This window comes from Oryzias latipes, chromosome 4 (genome assembly GCF_053564925.1).
Source record: "Oryzias latipes strain Hd-rR chromosome 4, Olatipes_Hd-rR_3.1".
Taxonomy (NCBI): Eukaryota; Metazoa; Chordata; class Actinopteri; order Beloniformes; family Adrianichthyidae; genus Oryzias; species Oryzias latipes.
In genome coordinates, this window is record NC_136240.1 from 24,114,248 (window position 1) to 24,132,788 (window position 18,541).

The following is an 18,541-nucleotide window of genomic DNA, read 5'->3' on the forward strand; positions in this document are numbered from 1 at the left end:
TTTGTGCGCTGATCTTGCTGTTCGAGGACAGCTGGAGCCCCATCAGCGTGTTGCCTTTCAGCCTCAGGTTTCAGACCGTGGTCGGAAACCGCTGTTATTTTGGGTCCGGTCCTGGTCGGGACATAAACATTAACTAATGAAACGGGACACTGTTGCTCTGGAACAGGCTAGAAGCCATTTATTTCTTTGCTTGGATCAAACTGTTAGTACAGAACAACGTCTGCAAACATTTCCTCATTCAAAACTCAGAGAGAGCACATAAGCCGGCAGAGCAGCCCTCCTTTTTCCTCTCCTGCGCATCCCCGTCCAGCCTCATCCTAGAGCGCCCAAGGCAACGCCTCCTTCCGTCGCTGCGTTGCCTCCATGACAACCGCAGTCAAACAAAAGAAACACAACATAGAGGGGAGGGTTTCGCCATGCTAAACGTTTGCCATTCGGACCAATACGCATCTTCTAAATGTGCTTTTATCACTGTTATGATTATTATTAAGGGCCTGCTCACACATTTTTTTTTAAATCCCTGCGGTCAGTTTTCAGGTCCGCGGAAGTCGGAAATGCTGCTACATAGTCATCAGAACGTCTACGATTGATAGTTTCAGCATTGTATAGTGTGAATGCAAAAATCGGATACGGGTCACTTTTAAAAGATGATGTAAGCGGGTCATCAAAGAAATCGGACATAGTCAGAAAATCGGATGTGGGCATCTAGACTTGCAGTGTAAATGCGGCCTTTGTCAGTCCCCACTAGTTTCAGGTTTATCATGATCCTCAGCTGTCTTCATTTCAGTTAATTGCCCTCAGTGCATTTAAGTGTGTTAGGTCATCTGCTTTGCTCTGCCATTCTTGTGCTAGTTTTGTCATGTTTCATTTTATGCAGGTCTGAGCTTCTGTATGTTGGGTCCTACACAACCAGTCCCTGACATTTCTTGATCTGAGCAAAGTCAAAGATATTAGTTCCCAACTTTCTGACTTCTTGTTTTTACTAACTGGTGACACATTTTAAATGGTTATTGTATTTGGTCAAAATTAAAATGAGATTTCTCAGAGGAACCAATTTAATTAAAAAAATAATTACTTTTAAATAAATTCAAACAAAACAAAACGTATTACTCCCAGTGAGTGCATTTGACCACAATGGCGACTTAGCTCTGCGATCCACCTGTGAGAAGATGAAAAAATTAACTAGTCTAAAAAAAGGTGTCATTCAAAAAGCAACAAAAAAAACCTTGCAAAACTAACTGAATGAAAGAGATCCAATGTCTTACAATGTCATGGACACATCTTTTGGTGATAGACAGCAGCAAATTGTAAATCTGATAATTGCATATATTTACATGTAACCAAACACAAAACCCGATGGAAATTCTTGCTGACCACTTGTAATATGTGCAGCCAAGATGCATGCTGCTGCAATTCCTGCACGTCTATTAAGTCCGTCCAAGGCTAAATGTTGATGTTGGTCACATGCATGTATTGACCTGACCGTAACTGTGACCCTGACCTTAACCATTCCTTCAGGTCCATGCAGCCAAGACAAGATTTTGGAACTGGTCACACATATTCAGAAAACTACAAACAGCTAGTCACTTTCTTTACAATTAACAGCTTTTTTAATTCGTTTTTGTATTTTATACTATTTATTATACATATTTGGTCCTATCTATTTGTTGCTCATTTCCACGTATCACTTTTAAAATATATAAAAGTAAAGTACTTTTTGTACAGTCAAATTATGGGACGGCTTCCAGTTTCGGCTTTGTCCTAATGCTAGTCATGACGCAACTTTTTGTGTCTGTGTGAATCTGGTTTCACTTCCTACTCCTAAAATTCAGATTGAATGATCTGATCAGACTTTTTGGATCTAGAACAGAGAGGAAAGATGAGCTGAGAAGAGACTGAAGTGCAAAGATCCAAAAGAATTTTGATCTTCTCTGTTTTTACAGACAGCGGGTCAAATCCTGAGGACCCTTCAGTGGTTTGGTGTGTTTCAGAAACCAGAAGTGATGTGATGCATTTAACTTTCTTAAATGTTGCTGTTCCTATAAAAATCAAGAAGTGAAACAACATGAGGTAGGTAGTAGTTGTTCTTGACAAGAGAAGATACACAGAAATGGTGATTGTACTGTAATGAAGACTCTTCTTCTTCAGCTTTTTGAGGAAACTAAGCTTTGTTTTTTGTCTTAAACTTTGTCTACACCAGCTTTACAGAGTATTACTTGATGTTTACATAAAGGAAACATACGATTTATTAGATTGAGACAGATCAACTGAATGCTGCTTTTTTTAAAAACTTTATAACACACACAGAAGAAAAAGCTTCAATCAGAAATGCAAACCATAATGAACTTTAGAGTTCATGTTTCCTTTTTGAGTCACAAACCTTCTTGTTCTGCCAAATCTGTATCCGAATCAACGTGAATCGAAGTGTGTGCATTTGTGACTCGGAGTGTGTGCAATTCTGAATTATGAGACTGTTCTGACCTCATAACGTTCTGCTGAAACTGTCTGTTGAAACTTTGAGCGGAGCATTTTGTCTTTCTTTTATTTTCACCTCATTTTAGTATTATTGTCTGTTTTGCTTGATTTGCTCCTTTTTTTGGGCCACTTTTAGATGTTGGTCCGTGTGTGCTTCTGGAGCTATGTGTCTCCATCATGTGGAGTCAGAGCAGAAGTGCAGCAGCTGATGGAAGTTTCCTCTGACTCCCACTGCTGCCTGACCACTTCCACCCGATCCTGAAAGACAGCACAAAAGAAGGACCAGTCAGTGCAGAAGCAGATTATCCATTTGCAATGATGTGAATGAGGATCAGTGTGTTTTTCCTCTGCAGATGATGGTGGAACATGTGAATCCAGTGAATCCAGCAGCATGGATCAGTGTGAGGACAGAAAGGAAGGAAGGAGTCCCTCCATCTAAAAGCACAGTGAGTGGGGAATGTGAGCGCCAGATCCAAACTCAGTGGTGAGATGAACATCTGTCGATGACTTTTCTATGTCAGAGCTCAGCACTCACACCAGAAACCCTCATTCTTCCCAGGAACCAACCTGGACCAGAATGTGAACCCAACTGTGTGTCCTTCAGGAGTCACAGGTCGAAGGATGTGAATCCTAACTTCAAAGGCATCAGTTCAGGAGTGAAACAGTGAGTGTTTGTGAAAAGGTTCTAAAACATTCAACTAGATCAAGTTTTTGGTTTTGAAGACTTCAAACCAAAAACGTCTACATTTTTTAGAACTTTTTCATTTCATCATGACCTGAATGACTGATAATCTACACCAACAGTAAGTGTTTGTCAGAGTTAAAGGATAATAGTTCAGATGATCAATTGTTTTTAGGTGAATGACTTGGTTCAGTTCTTAATCTATCTGATCAGGCTCACTTGGAGCATCTTGCGTGTGATGAGATTTTTCAGTTATGTCTTCTGAGTTTCTCAAAGAGAGCAGAGATGTTAGAATAGAAAACCTGCTGACTAATTCAAAAGCTGGAATGAAAGAAATATTTTTTTTTCTATCAGGCCTCCTCAGAAACTCAGTGCTGTGTGCCCTTCAGGGGTGACCAGTCAAAGAATGATCATTTTAAATTAGCACCAGCTTCTTCTGCTGAGAGGTGAGGTGGATTTACATTTCGTAAAAGAGTCAAATGAGTGAAATGGTTTTATTCAAACATGTGTTGGATGTTACTCAGCTCTTTCTCAAACGCATTTCTGTCATGTGTTCAGCAGCAAGTGTTGGTTTCCCTCAAACACACCAGTCAGAGTAAAAGAATGGATGAAATTTCCCGTGTCTGTTTTCATTTGCCTTTGCTCCTGAAACTGAATTTGTAATTCATTCAACCACAGCATGTCTTTATTTGTTTAAAAACTACCTTATCCTCTGATAAGTGAAACTGAAAGACAGTGCAGTTTTTTTATGATACCTGTGTGATCCAGATTTGCTGTACAATCCAAAATAAAAAACAAAGAAATTTACTTGGTTATCGCATTTTGTTTATATTGATACAGCTATTGCTATCTGGTACAGTATCAGTGTTACTCTCGGCCATGGTATATCGTATAATTTGATAAGATATACTGAATTAGTCTGCTTATTTATCATTTAACTTAAAAACTAGATTTAGCCCCTTTAGGTTAGTGTATTTATTCCTGCCATTGAGAGACTGGTTTGTTCAGCTGTCACCAAACTACATTTATTATACATTATTTTACCCAGTTTGTAGCAGATTTGGGTCAGTTTACTTAGTCAAATTCTTGTCCATGTCTTCACTTTTGTCAATTTTTTAGAGTGTTATCTTTAGTGAAGGCGTACTAGCAGATTTTTAAAATGACTTACTAGAAGGTTTGGAGTTTCTGCAGTTTAAAGATAGAATGAAAATGCTATGATCCAAGTTATGCTCTTTAACACCAAATATCATAAAAATATATAGATTTTTTGTCTGTTAAAACAGTGCCATAGTTGTAATCTTTTTTTTTCTTTTTAACCTTTATTTAACCAGGAAAGTCCCATTGAGATTATAAACCTCTTTTCCAGGGAGTCCTGGCCAAGAGGTAACGCACACAAGGCAAAAGAAAACGGGTTGATCAATATTTAAAACGAAAAACTTCTAAAGTGTATAGAACAGAGCAGGGCAGAGCTACAGGGTGTCAAGGGGAGAGTCAGAAAGCTTTGCCCCCTCTCTTCCCACCCCAATTTTTGAGTCAACATTAACAAAGACCCCTTGATGCCAACAGAGGCGCTTTCGTCTCAAACTAGTTTAGCTTAAAATGCACCCAAAATACCATCTGTATTCTTCCACTCTCGGTTGATTTACTTTAAATATATACATGTACCTAGGAACCATTTTCAAGCATTAGTTGCTCTTAGAAAAAGGTTTAGAGGCGGCGCATCATTCTGCTCTTGTTTACAACTATTTGCGACAAACCTAAAATTAAATCTTTTGTATGTGCTATTGTCAAATTTACTATCTCAACTTTACTTGGATACAAAAACATTTTTTTCATATTTGGAGATAAATTCAGGGGTCAAGGGTTAAGAAATCATACAAGCTTCTTTATGCGTTAGAAACAGCACCTTAGCTGAAAGAACTGCTGTTTTTTTTATTAATAACAATTATAAAAGGCTTTGAAATATATATCCCTTCATTCGTAACGGCCTTCCACTCTGCTGCTCTCATTTGCCATCCATCCAAAGACTCCCCCCCCCCCCCCCCCCCTTATAAAACGTTTGTGTTTGTGCTTACTGACTAAGATATCACTATCACACATGGCGACAGCAGGTCTGTAGATCTGAGCCATTTGTCCATTTATGGACTGTTAGATTGCGAAGTTACTAACATTGAAGGAAAAAAAAATCATCCAGCCAAATATCATTTTACATAAGCCGACCCCTGACATGTCATTGTGACCTGGACAAACATACCATGATAAAAGCATTTCAGCATAGATATGCTATGGTGACACTGGAGTTTTAAGATGTTTAACCAAAATATAAAGGGATGTGTAACAAGTTGTGGAGAAGTTTGTTCACTTAAATCCTGCTAAATGATGTATGAAGTATAAAGTATGTTTAAGTCTATCTACCTGTCTGTGAGATAGAAGTAAGCCCCACTCATTAACATTAAAAAAACTTCCACAAGTATGACTTCCTCCTCACTAAAGTATCCACAGCAATCATAGGTGACAATAAACAAAAAAAAACTACAAGTTCCAATGTTTAAAAGATATGTATTACTAATTATTTAAACAGATGCATTGTTATTATGTTTCTATAAGATTCACAATAGTTTTTTCACAGTTTTATAAATGTGTGTTGCTGTGACTTATTATCACCCTGAAAGGAAAAAAAACAAATGTTACTCTTCCATTAAAATGCTCACCCTGTGAATCCCAAGCATGGAATTGTGCATTTGTTTGACACTTCTATAATTTTTGCCTCTCTTTTTTTCTTTTTTTTTACTTGTGGCGACCTTGAGGTGTTTTATGAATCTTTCATGAAGAAAGCAAAAAAAAAAATGCTTGTAAACTTTTTTTTTTTTTTTTTCCACTTTCGGCTTCTCCCATCAGGGGTCGCCACAGCGAACAAATCGCATGGTAAATTTGGCAATGTTTTACGCCGGATGCCCTTCCTGACGCAACCTTCTCAAACCGGGCTTGGAACCGGCACAGAGGTAGATAAGGTTTTATTCAGAATTTACAGGATTCTTTTTTATTACAGTTACAAAAGTGTTATCCTTACATTTTTTTTTCAGTCTGTTTAAAGTCCTTTTATGATAAAATGTGTTAAAATGTTGCCTGTTCATGAGCTTCAAGTAAAAGAAATGATTAAAGTATTATTAAAGTTTTGTCACAGAAATGACAGTCTCTTGTAATCCCATAGCAATGCCCCCTGCTATCTTAGTGACATATGCTTCATTGTGGTTTTAAAATGGTACCATGCTGTGTTTTTTACACTAATCTCCAAAACCAGCTTTATGTAGGGAGTTTATGTATTAAAACCAGAGTCCTGATCATCAGATCACATGTATTAGATGACCATGCGAGGATTAGGCCACCACCTATTCTTTCAAAAGAGCCTTAAGAAAACATGGGGTCCCAATGAGGGGTTTTGATCTTCATGCAGAGACACCAGCTGCCCTGTCTGCCAGTTAACTATGGGTGACAAGGTAATAACAAGAGAGGTTTTGTACCAGTTTTGTATCAACACATTCTCAGTATGCTTGTATATTAAAAAAAAAAATGGAAAAAGTGTGAGTCATTTGCAGACCTCATGGTGATAGTTGAAATTATGAGAGCTCCTCACTTTTTGGCCCTAATGTGTCAGTTTAATGTTGCATCATCTCCACCATTTAAATAACCTTGCTAAATAATGATGCATATTCAAATGAATTGTGGGATTGCTTCTAATTTTCCTGCATTCAGTTCCATATCAAAGCAACAGCTGAATGCGGGATGACATGCCAGTTTTGAACCAACGGCATCCTGGCTGAATCAGATGGAGCTCTTCCCTAAGGATACTATTAGGAGTAGCGACTATATCTTTCTAAGAGGTGGTGAGAATATGAATTTGTTCTGCCCCATTTCCCCTTCTCTGCCCGCCAGACAAGCAATGCATCTCTGCTTCCAGGGAGCACGGATGGCCCATGCCTTATTATAAATACATAACAACTGTGTTGAATGTGAATGCATGAATGTGGATTCTGGCCATATAGCTGGTCTCTCGACGTTAAAGCAATAAAATGGGTCATAACGTGCTTAACATCGGTGGGCCTTGAGATCTCTGGATATTTTTAACAATTTTTTATTTTCTATACATTATACAGTGAGGCAAAAAAGTATTTGGTCAAGTACCAATTTTGCAAGTTCACCCACTTTAAACAATGAGAGAAGCCTGTAATTTTCAAATTTTTAAATTTCTGACTCTCACAGACCTGTAACTTCTTCTGTTGGAGGATCCAATGTCCTCCACTCATTATATGTATTGATGGCACCTGTTTGAACTAGTTATTTATATAAAAAAACACCTGTCCACAACTTTAGTCACACTCCAAACTCCACTCTGACCAAGACCAAAGAGCTGTCTAAGGACACCAGAAACAAAATAGTTGACATCTCAGGGGTCTGCTTATGTAAAACGGCATTTGGATGAAGTATTTGAAGTGTTTATGAGCAGTAGACTTTGAAAGGCAACACATTTTCCTCATAAAACATAATTTCATTCATTTAGTATTTTAGGCTTCATCTTCAAATGTTCTGGCTTTAACGGATGAAGGAAGCTGTTCTATTCCAATCTTTCAGTGGGGGGGACATTAGTAAAGCAACGTATTCCCATCTAGCTCAAAAGAAAACAAAAATCTGAAAAATGGTCCCAAGCAAAACAAAGAAAAATGATGTCTATGATTTTGAACTGATATATGTAAAGCTACAATATTTACAATTAAAGTCAAATCTAAAAGATCAAAGTGGACAAAAATTTGTTTTGCCTTGGGCTGGTAAATGTTGGAATGATCATATAAAACTTTATCTTTATCCCACTAACATGGATAATGTAATTATTTATTGTAATTGTCCATATGTACAGTGAGATTAAAAGCAGTCACCATATCAGTTCAATAAAGACACCAATATGATAAAAAAATTGACTGTTATTTGCAAAAATATGTGCAAAATATAAAAATGTACATAAACCACGAAATAGAAGCTATAGAATGTATGCAATGACTTAGAAAAAGTCTTGACCACATTTTCTGAAAATATAAGTTTACATTTCATTTGGTTTGGTTTGGACATGTTCAGAGGAGGGATAGTGGATATATTGGTAGAAGGATGTTGGAGATGGAGCTGCCTGGCAGGAGGGCAAGAGGACGGCCAAAGAGGAGATACATGGATGTCTTGACAGAGGACATGAAGTTGGCTAATGTTAGGGTAGAAGATGTTCATGATAGAGTGAGGTGGAAAAGGATGATTCGCTGTGGCGACCCCTGATGGGAAAAGCCGAAAGAGAAAGAAGATAAGTTTACATTTCATTCTTAGTGAAAGAGAACAAAGTGAAATGAGAAAGGGCTTTAACACAAATTGCATCGATGTAATACCAGAAATAATCGCTAGTTGGCAGCATTGTCCTTGAAATCTGGACCAGATGTTTATGAAGTCTACACCCTTGAGTTTTCTGGCACTTTACTTGATTTAAGAACAAACCTCTAAATAAATATGACCTAAATATACATATATTTGGTAATTGAGAAATTATTTTAAATGTTTTTTAATTTTATTGTCCTCACTGACCAGTAAGTACGTTACGTATTGACAAAGAACAGGTATGACAAAAATTTGAATGGGAATCGTCCAGGCTGTTTTTTTCTTTCTTATGTATATGAAGAAGAAGGAGGGGGAGGAGAAAGAGGCAGGTACATAGCCGGTAAGCCACGCCCCCACGGCGCCTCCGTTTTTCAATGGAAACAGGTGGGATTCCCGACTCCTCCAATCACGCCCTCTTTCCGTACCGCGGGGGCGGGGGCGGGGAGTCCAGATCCGGAGGCAGAGCCGACAAACTTCCACATTCAGAACAGAAAAAGTCAGGAAAACACGGTCCGCGCGCGCGTGACGCCTGTCCAACGCGTGTGATCAGCGCGGCTTCGCGGAGCTTTTAGCGGGATAGCAGTTCGCCGGAGTACCTGGGAAGTTGGTAGCACCGCCGCTGAGGCGCAGTGGGAGCTTTTGCTGCGATGTGGAGCCAGTGAGTGGATGTACAGGATCGCTTACCACCCGGATTTTTTTGAATCAAATCGGCCTGGTTTGTACTCCCGAGTTCCCCTGGAAGATTGGATTAATAAAAGACACACACAGTTGGAGAATGCCTGCGAAGACCAAATACAACCTGGTGGATGATGGACACGACCTGAGGATCCCGCTGCACAACGAGGAAGCGTTCCAGCATGGAATCAACTTCGAGGCAAAGGTGAAAAATACAAACTCTTGAAACGGAACTCGTTCCATTCCAATGTCCGCCTTTCGACACGAACGTGTCTGGCACAGAAGTTTCGAGTAAAAAAAAAAAAAAAAACTCCAGAAAAAAATGAAAGAAAAGAAGTCCGAAACTTCTGCTAGCTTAGTTAGTTAGTAGCTGAAGTTGTTAGTTAGCTGGAGGTTAAAGCTGCATGGTTCAGGTGCAGTTTGAGTCAGGATAACTGGAAACATAATGTTTGAGGCATTAATGTGCTGTACCTGTCACGTTTCACCCCTTCCACCCGCAGTACATCGGCAGTCTGGATGTGACGCGGCCGAGCAGCCGGGTGGAGATCGTGGCTGCGATGAGACGAATCCGGGTGAGTGAAGACAAAAAGTTAACGCTCCAGAAAACTTTAGCTTTTGCTACAATCGACGCTCACTTCAGAAAAGTGCTGAAGTGTCTAAACAATATTAATGCATGCTTAATTCCTCCCATATATATTACAGGATTAAGGGGTAAATTTTTAGTGTTTCAGAAACACATTTTCTATCTTTTTCATCAATTCACTCTTTCCAACTGGGATTCAAATGCCAAAATAAGATTTAAAAAAAAAAGATCCTGAGTATACTTCAGATGGTGAGAACAACAAATATGATGCCTCAGCTGATTTTCCTTACAACTATAACTTTAGTTTCTTTATCTCATCATAGCAGATCAAGCACGTTCATATATGTGACCTCTGCTTCTTCTATTGGTTAATCATGACCTTATAGTATAACCCCTCACAAACAGTCATATTTATATTCTCTTCTACCAAATTGTCAAATGATTGTCTTTACATTTATATGGAAATCTGGCAACATGTTTCTCAGTCAAAGGATAACTCAGGTGTCAGTCTTCTAGAATCCAAAACTTCATTTGTAATCAATCTAAAGATGCCAGTATCATCCGTCTTTTTTCATAACGTCCCTTATGCAGACTTTTCTGTGCGGACCCACTTTTGAAGAGCAATCCGGCTCCGTGATCCTAGTATTACTCCATTTATTACAGGTCCCGTTCCAATCATCATTCAAACTATTTTAAACACATTCCCAGTGGTGTTTGAATCACGATTATGCTGTTTTTAAACCCAAATTGAAAACTTCTGTTGAAAACGTTGTTTCTGCAGAGCTGCAGGAGTTCATTAAAAACTGAGTTGTGGGTGGGACTTGTTGGCGTGGAGTAAGCCCCTCCCCCCCAAACATTTTTTTTAATTGCGCGTCTGGAATATTAGCTGATTTTTCCCCTCACACAAGCCTTTTGGTCGCATTCCTTTCACCCATGCTTTGACACATTCACACACTGATGGTGGGAGAGCTGCCATGCAAAGTGCTAACAAGACCACCAGAAGCAATACGGGGTTCAGCGCCATGGTTGACTGTAGGCCGAGGAGGAGCCGCTGCACACCATCTTACATCTTTAACATGTTTCTAAAAGAAATGAGAGCTCTGTCAACGGTTGAAGAGGATGGATTTAAAGACGTGCATATCTTTGTGCATGGGTGAGAGGAAGTAGGGACGGGCTTATACTCCATGCCAACAACTCTCACCCACAACTTGACTACTGAAATAATCGTGAGTGACAGCCCTACACAACAGAAACAAAAACTCTAATGATTATGGATGTGTTGTGTTCTCATTGGTATCTTGACCCACATAATACAGATCTATTTATACTTTTTTCTTTCTTAATTTTTTACATTTAAATTAGTCGATTTTAAATAATAATTGAAAACCAATGATGGTTTGAATTAAATCTGCTATATTTGGTTGAGAAAAGACATAAAGTGGTATGCAGTGTACCTGGAAATGCTCAGCTTTGGTTTCAAATCGTCATGGTGTTGGCTCCTAAAGCGGTTTACTGTTTTGTGCTAGTCTCGCTCGGCAGGAGGTTTGCTCTCCAAAGTGCTCCATCACAGGTCTGAAGCCTCCTTTGAAGAGGTGTACTGAAGTGTGAGTCCCCCCCTTCTTCCCTCTTGCTTTTGTGTTGCCTGTGCAACGCCACAATTTACACTTTTTGTTGTTTTTAGCTCCAGAAAGTGGATTTAATCTTAATCAGCGGGTCTGCCAACTTGGCTGCACACTGTGTCTGATGTAAATGTTAGTGGAGGTGTTTGTGGAGGAGAAGGAGGGTCCCCACGAGAACATGATGCAGCCTTCTAAAAGCTCACATGAAGGCACACACAAAGCTGCACAGGGTTACAGCAGCTCATTTTTTTCTGTTTAAGGAATTTAAAGCAGATAAACAACAAGCTTGTCAAATCTGGTGATTTATGTTTTTATTTTTTCTTGGATGGCTGACCTGCTTTGTGTTTTGGTAGCCCTCCTTTAGCCGTGCGACGCCGGATGGATTCTGATGTTGAGGCTCACTCACAAGACATTTGGATGTTGGCACAGCTGAGAAGAAAGGTTCTCATTGCCCTTTTTTTTTTTTTAAAAGGAGCAGCCTCACTAAAATGTGGACCTCCCAGCGTTCAGCCATGGCAGCTGTTGTTGGCAGTATATAATGGGCTCTGGTTTGCCTCCTCCATGTGTGAAAATGGGCTAACACAGGTTTGACAACGCAGGGGAAGGGAATCACGGGTATCTCAGCAGGAAAGTAAATCGGTGTGGAAAATTCAAGTCAACACAAGCGGTGCTAGTGTTTTGGTTTTTTTTAGAACGCAGATTTTTCTGACAACCTAAAGTAATTTTTTTTTTTAAGAAAAGGGCTGCTTTTCCCCTGGTGTGTTGTGAAGTTTGCCCAAGACATTTATAGATCAGCTGAAAGAACAATAAGGCATACAGGTATATTGAAACAATTGTGAAAAAAACAATGGCTTTGGGTGTGTTTTTTTTTTTTGTATGGCAATAAACATATTTATAAGCTAACTCTGAGCTTTTTTCACCTCTTGCACAACTGCTTCATCGATTTGTCTTTAGGTTTCTGTTAGGGTTGTGCCGATGGACGATATCATCGTCCATCGTGATGGGTGACTGACATCCCAATGGAGAGACCACCATCGTGATGCCACGCCCCCGCCACGTTGCGCGTCGACACCATAAGCCGCGGTTACGACAAAAATATCTTGATGGAATCAATGGTCGGATTAGAATCCAACCGTGTAGATGGGCCCAGAAAAATGTTTTCAGAATATAAAAACGTTCACTAAGGTCACACTTTCCATCGGAATAAATCATTCGCACATGCGCAGTAGGGTTTGAAAACCGGAAGGATATAAATTCCGCCGAGCGGCTTTTTTTCCCCAAACTTTATTGAATGTAACAATTCAATACAAAACAATGTTAAACAGCGCCGAGCGGCTATATACATTGACATGTCAGCTCGGTAAAATACGAGATGATCTTCTAAACGTGCTTTTAATAATGTTACAGTTATTATGAAACACCTGTTCGCTCATCATTTGAATTTTAATCCGTGTGGTCACGAAGCCAGGATTAGCAGTATGCTAACACGGGCTAACAACATTAGCTTTGGGTGGTGCTGCTTGCTGGCTGCACGTAAACATGTAAGAATAACATCAGCCTTTATTTAGTCGGGACACGACTGGAAACACAAATCCGCGTGATTGTTTGAATGTTTTCTAAGGACTGAGCGACATTTCTGCTTTGAAGCTCAAACCGCTGTGTGTGTGCTGACGATCCGAGCTGTGCTTAGACACACACTTTTAGACCCGGTTCTGAGTTCGGTTGCTTGTACCCCTAGAGCTGCGGGACGGATCGCAGTTCTAAATCTCCCACACATAGCGCTCATGTAACCAAGCACCCCCCCCCCCCTTCCCCTCAAACACAAAGCTGTAAGTCCGCGCTCCGCCGGTCCACTTCACTAGTGAAGTGCGAGAGCGGACTACTTCTTTTCTATTTTGTTTGTTACTTTTTTTGTTAAAGTCACTTCCCTCAGTTTATACTGGATCATCGCGGATTAGTCATTAGTTGGGAAATAAAATGAAAAAAGCAAAAAAACGAATAGCAGTTATATAAGAACGAAAAATGTAAAAATCTAAAAACTTTGGAGGTCAATGGAGAAATCTTATCATCTTTCTGCATCTTTTGATCTCTTCCATCCATTCCTTTTCCAAACTCCTTTTCATTCCTTTCGGGGTCTTGGGGTTGCTGGAGCCTATCCCAGCTACTGTCAGGAAAAGACAGGGTACACCCTGGACAGGTCACCAGGTCACCAGGTCAATCGTAGACATCCCTCCCCCGTAAATTATGACAAAGAATGAAGCGGTTTAAATTCTTTGTATTTGTTGATCTGAAAGTATTCAAGTATCATCTAGATCTTTGATTTAAATTACACATGAAAGATTTCCGTGTTTAAGTTTTATTTTAGGGCTGACTTTACCTGTTTTGTCTTATTTAAGACCCAGGCGAATGAAAACTGTGTTTTTGTTGTATTTAACATGTTCTTGTACAATTTTTCTCATGATGGAAGACATTTAAAAAAAAAAATCAGATTAAAACTGCATGTCTGCGTATTACTTTACTGAAAATGTTCTGAATCAGGAGCAGATTGGAGATATACCGCTTGAAAAGGCTCTCACGTGTGACTTGGAAACTGAAACGGGTGGGCCAAAGTCTGCTTAGCTCTGTTCCAATGCATCCACCTGCAGACAAACGGAGCCTTGTACGTCTTTGTTTTCTTCGTCTGAGCTGGCCTCTGGCTCAAAACTGCATGGCTGGATAGCTTTAATATTTCTTGCCGTTTTGTTGCGCCGATAATGTTAGCTTAGGGTTGTGAGGGGCCGTCTGCTAGCGGGAGAGAATGTAAACAAGGGGATGATGGGAGATTTAAGATTGACATGCTAACCGCCTACAAATCAGTGGCGGGTTTCTGACGAACTGCCGCCACTCTGTACAAATGTTTTCCTAGAAAACGACAGTTTTTTTTAAATTTTTGCCTAAAAACAGCATAATCATAACTGAAAGACCCATTGCCAACGCTTTGTCCAATACATTAAAAGAAGAATAACTATTAATTTTATAAATTGTAGGAAAAAAAATTATGTTTACCTTATCAGTCATCGCTTTCTGTATTAAAATTACTCTCACCGTATTTACAAACTACTTTTAGTTCTAACAATCCAATGTTAGAGCTCTATCAAGCAGCGTTTTGACTTTTTTAAAATAATAAATTAATAAGAAATAATGATATTTGTTTTAAATGGTAGGCTCACCATAGTATGAACATCTTGATGGGCTAGGACCCCCATAATCCTTCTTATCTGGTATTGTATTTGATGTTGCTTGAAATCCACTCTGTCTGAAGGATCTTGCATTACACGATGTTCCCCCTTTAAATGAAACGCAGTATGATGATTATCAGGCAAGCCCAGAAGCGGCTTTATTAGCTACAAGCAGGGGAGACCTTTTCTAGTGAATTAAAGAGATTAATTTCTCATTAATCTGTCTTTGCCGTGTTAACTGGATGTACGAAGATTGAGCAGCATGGGGTGCAAAGATTATATGCGTCTCAAAAGGGCTGAAATAGTGAAGCGCCCTTCAGAAGTACAGCAGAGATGCCGTGCAACAAACACTGGTGCAGAAGTAGACTAGAGGCTACTTGACTTGGCAAAGTTTCTCTGAGTTTTATCAAAGGAAATTCAAACAAATTGGTACAACTGAACAGTCCTGCATTTCAGCTGCTTTGTCCCTACAGTATCATTTAAAGATGATTAGTCTGTAATCATTGTGGCGAGGTGGCACCGTTGCTGGTGACAGCTCAGCTAAATGACTCCGTGGAGTCATTCTAAGCTCATTTGTATGGGACTTTATATCTGCTCTGTACACAGAAACTCCACACACTGTTTATACAATTAGTTGTGGCTGCTCTATCCTCCATGATTCTATGTCTCTTGTCAAAGAGGCACTACACTATTAAATATGACTTTGGAGCGGTAAGCTGAATCTCTAACTACCCTACGCCATCTTATGTCTTAAAGTAATTTCAAATTGTAATCATTTTAAATCATTTTGTACTGCTCTACACTGTGAAATGAAAAGGTTTGTGGCTGCTTATTAAAGCCGTTATCTTTATGTTGTCTATTTGGTTCAGATTTAGTCATGGTTATGGTGAAAGTCTTAGTCACATACCCCCCTAACAGGAGGTTGACCCCGGTGCTAAAAGTTTTTTGGATTATCTAGACTTCTAGAGGGTCATAGACAGGAGTGCATCTTGAGGGGAGCGCGGGGGTAAAAAAAAGAAGGCAAAGTTCGTACAACATGGATATCCCCTACATGTTGTGTAACTGTTCACTATTACCTATCACTCTCTGCATGCCCGTAGTAAAACGTGCATTAACATTTTTGCTCTACAAGCTTACAAGTGGTCTACGACCTTTACATTTGTATGGGCCACTTGCGTGCCCCATACAGGTTTGCCCAGTTTTTTCAAGCCGATAGCCCTTATCTAGGAGTTATAGCAGTTGGGACTAAAGGCCCGTACACACCCGGAACGAATATTCGCCAGCGTTTTTCGCCACGTTTTTTGTGTTAACACCCAGGCGATTTTCGCTGACGATGAGCCGAGCGAACATGCAATTTCATTCCCTGACATTAGATAACGCTTAATGTAAAACAGAAATACTCCTGTACACAAGGTGGCGCTGCGCAACTTAACGCTTCTTGAAGTCGCTTTTCACTCAGAAGAAGAGAGCAAGTATTTACGCGCTTGTCAGAATCAAACAAAGAAAACATGAATATTTCAAGCACCAGTAGCTCCAACTGGTGCTTGGTTCGGGGATGTTTTAGAATGTCCGTCATTATTTCTCCGCGGCAGTTTAGACGCTACTTGGCGTCTATCTTCTTCGCTGGTATGTGTGCTCAGCAAGGCAGTTTTGTGTTTGAGCGCCCCCAAGTTGTGTTTTACTGTAACTTCAGAAGCTCCAGACACGTGTGCAATAGCGCCATTCTCATTGGTCGAATAGATTTCGATGCGACGCGTCGAAAAAAAAAAAACGAACCTGAGGCGTTTTTTCGCGTCGGTGTCCACACTCTCATTGGTGCCCTTTGTTTAGTCACGAGGCGTTAAACAGCGAAATTCGTCCCGGTGTGAACAGGCTTTAAGGCTTTAGTCTTTCACCGTGTGCACCATGTTTTTTTTTCCTTTTTAGTGGTAACTCACTAAACTTAAACAGCAACTAGCCTCTTTTGACTGTGCTATAGCTTTTAGGGCTGTAACCATTGTAAAATGTTTGTAACAAGCTATAAAATTTACCAGTTTTACAGCTCTACAACCATTTTTTAAGCTGTTGTAGTAGCGGATAATGGACAATTTAAGGCATACTATAGCACCTACACTGTTGGCAGAAAAAATAGCTGATAAAATGGCATACATTAATCATTAGCTACAACAAAACTGGATGGGTTTGATGGATTAGAGCTGAAAATCTGAGTAATATTAAATAATTCTATGGATCCAACTGTGTGCTTTTGGTCTATCTTAGAAAATAACTGTGCATCTAAAAGTAGTGCAGAACACACCGGTTTTTGTTCTGAACTAAGCATAACAAAGAAAGTCTGCTGTTGTTGAGTTTTTTTTTTTTTTTTTTTTTTACTTGTCCTGTCCAACAGCTAGGCAGGCAGATGAGAGCTGAGGGCCTCTTGTGTTGGACATATTTTACTTTAACAAGAGGGGTTATTAATCTTCAGACAAACCAAAGGCATGACTGAATAAACCCCTTTTGTAATTGAGGCCAAATTTTATTAATTTCTACCATGTTTGAAAATCTTTGGTGTTGGACCGGACGGAAAAGGAAAGAAGGGAAGAAGAGAGAGGGACGTTAGAGAGGGGAGGGTGATAGTGAGAGGGGGGGGGGGGGGTAAGACCATGAAGCAGCATAGAGCAGACAGGTTTACTGGTTGTTTATCATTACGGTACGGTTCAAATGAAGTACAAAAAGGGCGGGGCCTGTCCACACACACTCAAATGTTATCAACACACCTGCTAGCTGCAAAAATGTCCACATGCCAACATGTACACAAAACAGATAGTGTTCACAAACGCATACCTATGCCTTTAAACCAACTAGTGTGAAATCTTTCATTCATTCAATCATGCAAACTATTAGTGCAAAAGTGAGCTAACACCTGTGTTCAGGTGAGTGTTTATGTTCTTCTAAAATGGATGGTGGATAGTGAAAAGAAGGAGGAGCGCCCAGCCACCCCCACACCCAGACCCCCGCCGCAGCAGCAGCGGCAGCCGGAATCCCCCCAACGCCACACGGGAACAGGCAGGGAACAACCACCCCCCGGGCGACCAAGACCGCCACCCAGGCCAGGGCCAGCAGGACCGCCGCAAGGCCCCCAGAGCCAGAGAGCAGGGAGGCGCGGAGGGAAAGAGAGCGCCGCCCCAGCCCAACCAGGAAAGCAGCCCCCCCGCCGCGCCGGGAGAACCCAACGCAGGGCCCCACCGGAGAAGGACGCCCACAGCCCCAGATGAGCACCCCACCACCACCCAGGAGTTCCGGGCATCCCCCCGCCCCAACCCCAGGTGCGAGCCAGGACCCCCCAAGGGAGACCCGCTCCGCACTCCAGGCAGCTACCCACCCGGCCCACGGTTGGTCCAGGGAGGAGCAAGGCAGGGGCCTGCCGCCCCCGCCCAGGAGGGGGGAACCCGGGGGAAAAAAACGGGGCCCATAAGGGTTGTTGTAAATTTGGCCCGACCAGGCTCGGCCACTGTTGGAAGTTTGGCGGGGCCCAGGGCTCAGGAGCAAGGACCAGGACCCACCCCCCAGGGACACGAACACCCCGGGCTCAGGTGTAATGTGAACCCCCCCACCGTGCGGAGAGAGCACCGCCGAGCCCAGGAAGCCGGCACCCAGGGGACACGGCCGCCGTCGCCAAGGGGCCCGCACCCCCCACCAGGGAAGGGGTAGGGGACAGATGGACCCAGGTCCCACCTTCCTTGCAAAATGTGTGTGCGTGTATGTGTGTTTGACAGGGTGTGTGTGTGCATGTGTGTGTGTTTATGTTGGAATGTATATATTGAAGGGGGAGGGGTGTGTGTACTAAGGGGGGTGCAGTTAAAATTGGCGAGTAGGGCACTAAGGGGACATCTCCTGATTA

At 41.1% G+C, this 18,541-nt stretch overlaps 1 protein-coding gene and 1 long non-coding RNA gene across 3 annotated transcripts in view; both read left to right on the forward strand.

The window, feature by feature from the left end:
* The first annotated feature begins 2,620 nt into the window (after positions 1-2,620).
* Positions 2,621-3,167, forward strand: LOC105353964 (uncharacterized). Its single transcript, XR_013655583.1, has 3 exons — positions 2,621-2,760; positions 2,829-2,921; positions 3,035-3,167. It is a non-coding gene; the product is annotated as an uncharacterized LOC105353964 (long non-coding RNA).
* A 5,822-nt stretch (positions 3,168-8,989) lies between these two features.
* LOC101163480 (carboxyl-terminal PDZ ligand of neuronal nitric oxide synthase protein) overlaps positions 8,990-18,541 on the forward strand; it is a 172,697-nt gene continuing 163,145 nt past the window's right edge. For both annotated transcript variants that reach the window (XM_023954384.2, XM_023954385.2), the window contains exons 1-2: positions 8,990-9,446; positions 9,742-9,813. In XM_023954384.2, coding sequence (XP_023810152.1) covers positions 9,342-9,446; positions 9,742-9,813 — 177 coding nt within the window. In that variant the 5' untranslated portion in view covers positions 8,990-9,341. The remainder of the gene's footprint in view (positions 9,447-9,741; positions 9,814-18,541) is intronic.